Here is a 5582-nt window from a genome sequence, read left to right on the forward strand (position 1 = left end):
TGACCGATCTTGTGGAATCTGCTGCATCACTGAAGACAAACTGTTTCAATTTAAAGTGACAACAATCACCTCATTCTCCCTCTCCACACAGCCCACACAGGCACTGGCCTCTGACACAGAGCCAGCCAGGACTTATATGCAAATATAGCCTGAGTAGGTGGCAGCCGAGAGCAGAGTGTGCAGCAATGTGAGGACTCTCACAGGCCCCGCCCACAGAAGCCAGTTGCTAAGCAACGATTTGCAAGGGTGGGAGAGAGGAGGGAGGAGTGGCCATGAATTCAACAACTGTTGCCTGATCTGAGCTCTCTCACTGTGTGAATGCAAGTCAGCCAGCGAACCGGTCAGCGAGAGAGGGAGAGTGTGTGAGGTGCAGAGTCTGTGCTTGTGTTTGTTTGTGTGTGTGTGTTTGAGTGTCTGTGTTTGTGTGTGTGTGTGTGTGTGTGTGAGAGAGAGTGAGAGACAGACAGACAGAGAGAGAAAGAGAGAGAGAGAGAGAGAGAGAGAGAGAGAGAGAGAGAGAGAGAGAGAGAGAATGTTGGTGTAGAATAAGCCAGGCAGCCGGTGCAGTGTTTAAAGTGAACGATACATCTTGCTTCGCTCCTCTGCCTCTCTTTGGACTATACCACTGACAGGGACTCACCCTTTGGACTATCCCGACTCTTGCCTCGTAAGGGAACACCTGTGTGGGGTGTAAGCTAAGACAACGGACTTAGACCTGGTGAGCAGGGAACAGTGGATGACTTCATCGGACGAGGGTTTTGCTGGTGGAAAGAGAGGGACTGCTGGCCATGGACTCCCCTCACTAGTAAACGGGGTAAGCAACCAGACTGCACCCATCCAGCTGGAAAATGGGGGTGATGAAAGATCACTTGACAGAATGAGAACAAAACAGAGAAAATACTCAATAGCGAAACGTGAGGGTTCAGTAAACAAGAGGCAAAAACATAAGCAGAGATGGTTCATGTGTTAAGGAGTGGGTTGAAGACTGGCGAGGTAAAGGGGGACAGTTCAGCAGCAGTGCAGAGTCCATTGTCCCCCTCTGTGTGTGTGTGTGTGTGTGTGTGTGTGTGTGTGTGTGTGTGTGTGTGTGTGTGTTGCATAGAGTTGACCCTGCCTCAGAGCTTCCCTGTCTGTCTTGCTCAGCTGTCGGTGTCTGTGTCATCACGCTACACTCCCCTGTCTCTTCTGTTCACTCTTCTTGTTCCTATCTGCTGCTAGTATCCCTTGTTTCTCTCCCTTCCTCAGTCACTGATGGCTCTGTTGCAGTTCAACATATTTCTGATGGTAATGGGATTAATTGGAAACCAGGGTAGCTTTAAGGAAAGGGAATGATGAGAGTGGCTAAGATCAAAAGAAGTTTGCAGGGAACAGGACAGATATAGCAGGTACAGATAGATCAGAAAAGGTAGAAAAATAGTGTTTATGGGATAAACAAGTTAGTTGTCTGACAGGACTGAGGAGAATGAGATTTGGCACATAGTGTAATACATTGTAGGGTGGTGTAAGTCATTGTGTCATGTGTATTTAACTTCCTCATTAGCCTAATAGTAAGTCATTTGGAAACCCTGTCAAATAATGATGCTCTATTACGGTAATTTAACCTATTGCAGTCTGTTTATTCAGGACATAGTTCAGTAGAAAAGTGAAGTTTATACCACATAGATCACGTTGTGTTTTAATCCAACCCCACCAAAATTGTAAACATAATACACACAACATGCTTAGGAATGATTTAACTGTATTTAAAACAATTTGATTTACTACTAGAAAGTTTTAGGTGCCAATAATGTTACAGTAAACAATAAAAAAACTCAGTCAGTTAAAAGGTTGTCTTTGTGGCTGTGTCATCATTTTAAAAATAAGTCTTACTGTAGATCATCTAGAGAATTTAGAAAAAATGCTGTTGACAATACAACACATACTTGCTGTACCTTTTGCACCTACTAATATTCATTCATTATTTCAAAAATAGAGAGGCAAGGTGAGTTTTATTTGTATTGTGGGGATTTCAATGGCTACATGTGACGTCAGACTCTATAGTTCATTGTTTCAATGCATCTGTTCTGTGACTGGACATTGCATAATGAGATTTACTATTCTTCAGCTGAGCAGAACAATTCTCTGTTGATTGTCCCTGGGGCTGCAAAAAAAAACTTATTTTCCACTAAAAGAGTTTTGCTTTTGGTCATATAGTTGAACATAGTTGCTTTTTACAGTAATTTGTATTCCGTAAACAAGACTGACATTTAGCTAAGCGTTTTTGACGGTGCTGTGTGTACACTAGGACTAGAATAACTAGATTAACATGCAGTACTTAGCTGACTGGTTGGATGGAGGTTAATCTGTTAGAGTTAGAACAGTCACTCCTCTATGATTTCTTTCATACTTTCTAATACATTGATACTGTGAAAGACGAAAGAATAAATTCTTGACAAAACAATTATCTCAACACATATACATTTCCCCAGAGTTAAAAGTCCAATGTGTAATATATTTACTGTAATCCCAAAATGACACCAACGCATCATCAGATATTAAAGGTGCCCTGCCACACATATTTCATTACTTTGTGGTAGTGTCTGAAGTTCTACCATGGACTCTGTAACAATCATTTGGGGAAAAATGCCTTGGTTATTTTGTTTCAAGCCATTCTACCGTGACTCAGCTTGATTTGTGCCATTTCTCATTAACATTCAACAATGTAAGCTGCTTGACTCTGATTGGTTAACAGCTCAGATCCTGGCTTTACCCAGCGCAACTGGTCGAGCTCATGAATTGTATTGAGCTCAGGCAACATGACATCAAACTGACTAGCTTTTGTAAATGGCCTGATTTCTCTGCTCATTTCTTTTCAGTGACTAGAGCTGACAGAGGAGGTAGCAGTTCATTTTCACATTCACAACATAACACAAACACATATGGACCTAAAAATTCCAAGTAAAAACGTTTTTGTATGGCAGGGCACCTTTTAAGGAAACATGCTAAGTTGAAATACTATCTTTTCTGACAACAATGCTAATGCCAGTATGTTCTCCTTTTGTAATTTACGTTCCGTTGATGGAATTTCTGTTTGTGTTTTGGCTTGTGTGCTGTTATCAACTACCCAGTTTGACAGCCAGGCCGGGTTGCCAGATAAACCTGTAGGAACGTAAACCCAGCGAGCTACAGCTGTAACGTTAGTACAGCCATGAAAGCAGCAAACAAACAGGATCAACCAACCTAAATAAAACGGCATGTTTGTTGTGTGACCAGAGACGTAACAAACTCGGGTAAATATTGCAGATATATTTAAAAGTTGGCAGCAGGAAAAGGACACCTAGTTGGCAAATTTCCTACTGAACAGGTAGCTAAGTATTAGCTCCAGGCTAATTTATCACGGCTCCTAGGGACGGGCATTTTATGTAATTTCAACATTTGTGTTCTCACATTTAATTCTAAAGCTATAGTACCTGAGTTGGTTACTTGCAAAAACAATTGAAACACTGCCAGTAAAGTGATGCAGCATCTAGCGTTAGCTACTCCGCTATGCTGTAAAGTAAAGTCTGGCTATGTGAGACAAGCGTCTAGCAACATTGTTGTGGATGCTGCGGTCTCAGCCTGGCAACCTCAGTGAACTTCGAGGAGGGGGCAGGGGAGACGACTCTCTCCAGTATTTAGAATTTGTACTACAGTAACTATTTTAAATACTAGCTGTCAGTATTACATATTGCACCTTTCATATACTGTAGTTTTAAAGTCATATTGTCTGTGACATTCTTATACTTGTTTTCCTTTTAGAAAATGTTTAAATTAGTTATTGTTGGCACATAATGCAACATTTGAATGACGAGATTTACATGCAACAGCTGAAAAGAAGCAGGGTCCAGACCACCTGCTGAGGGTCTGCCGCTAACGAACACACTGAAATGCCCCCATTCAGAAGCCAACAGCAAGAGGGCTGACAAACAGTCGCTTAGGAGAAAGACAAAGCACTTTGTTAAAGAAAGACTTTTTCTTTTCACTGGACATGAGTTTAATGACACTAAGAGGACATTCAAAACGCTACACACAACACACTTTGGCTGTGAGAGGATAGTAAGTTATAAGTGTTAGTGCTGCTGCATAATAGTTAATGTGCTGTGCTTTTCTTTGAAGATGAATCTAACTTCTTTTCTTGCAATTCGTAGTAATACTAGTGATGATGATAATTCAAGGGAAACATGACTCAACCATGCCAAATGCTAAATCAGTGGACTGCAGACCTAAAACCATTAGTCAACAAAAAAATGAATCTGCAAAAAATTGATAATGGATTGCTTTTTATTATCAAGCAAAAATGTTAGAAATTCTCAGGGTTCTAGCTTAAGAAATATGATATGCTGCTTGTATCTGGTATATATCATTGAAAAAAATTGGAGATTAAAGGTTCGGCGTTTTAGGTTAGACTAAACAAGAATTGTGAAGATGTCACCTTGGGCTCTGGGAAATTTTGAGGGATATTTATTTTTACTCTTTCTGAACCAAACTTATCTCTAATTGCAACTGGGGCGGCGCAATTAATCGCAATTTTATCGAAAGGCAATATGAACTATGCAATATTCAAATCGCAGAGGGGCACAATATTTGTTAAAGTCAAAATATGTGTCAAACCATTCTAAAATAAAGTATTGTGGTGCTGCAGAGACATCCCGGCCTACAAATCGTATCCTGCAGACTAAAGAAAAAAATCTTTGTTTGGCACAGATCCTCGCAAAAAAACACACTTCAATCATTTTTTTTTTTCAATGAAAATGAGAATACTGTTACAAAAATGATCATTCCCTCCAATATTGTGAATCATATCGCAATTAGATTGCAATTCGAGCTAATATATTGTGCAGCCCTAGTTGCAACCCCAGTGGCCTGAATTACAGTCTGTAGCAGGGCTAAAAAGGAAGCACACTCATGACTTTGGTTTGACTTCTGTGGGTGAATGCAGACTTCCTTGTTTTGATGTGGAGCAGTACTGCTTTTTGTTCAAACATGCAGTGTCAGCAGTTGTCAAACACTTGAGAGTTCAGAACAGGTGGTTGGTACGCAGAGAGCAAATAAACTAAAACTTACACACACCTGCCTGATTGGTGTGACAGCTTCTCTTACACTTCAGCACGTCACTTATGCTGTTTGGCTTTTATTCGGATTTTAAAACACTTGTCCACACAAACATTGAGCTTTCTTTTTACTTTTTCTCTCTCAATCATTGGTAACCGTGTGTACAGGGATAAAAAGTACAAGAACAACTCTTTGGTTTAACTTTTAGCCCTTTTTTCGGATATTACACATCGCACACTGACACCTCCACCCCCACATGTAGAGCATTGACTGAATGTTGTGCAGCAGTCAGCAGGATACAACCATTGCTCTGCTTGCAGCTTTGTGATCTTCAAGTACTGGAGCTAAATTGTTATGTCAAGTTTGTGGGGATTTTTTCTTCGTAATAACAGATGCAGTTTTAGTATTGATTCACACACAATGTAATAGAACAGTCAAAATCACTCATAATCAAGATGTATTTCAAGTTCTCCTTGTTTATTGAGCCTACTGTACACACACACACACACACA

The 5582-nt window shown here is 40.5% G+C and overlaps 1 protein-coding gene across 2 annotated transcripts in view; it reads left to right on the forward strand.

Annotated features, from left to right (window-relative positions):
• Window positions 1-302: 302 nt before the first annotated feature.
• Window positions 303-5582, forward strand: part of rab11fip4b (RAB11 family interacting protein 4 (class II) b) — a 31788-nt gene continuing 26508 nt past the window's right edge. Inside the window, exon 1 of one of the 2 annotated variants that reach the window (XM_032534312.1) lies at window positions 303-814. In XM_032534312.1, the coding sequence (XP_032390203.1) occupies window positions 737-814 (78 nt within the window). In that variant the 5' untranslated portion in view covers window positions 303-736. The remainder of the gene's footprint in view (window positions 815-5582) is intronic. The other variant, XM_032534320.1, reaches the window with a different exon arrangement.

The sequence above is a fragment of the Etheostoma spectabile genome, chromosome 2 (assembly GCF_008692095.1).
Source record: "Etheostoma spectabile isolate EspeVRDwgs_2016 chromosome 2, UIUC_Espe_1.0, whole genome shotgun sequence".
Taxonomy (NCBI): Eukaryota; Metazoa; Chordata; class Actinopteri; order Perciformes; family Percidae; genus Etheostoma; species Etheostoma spectabile.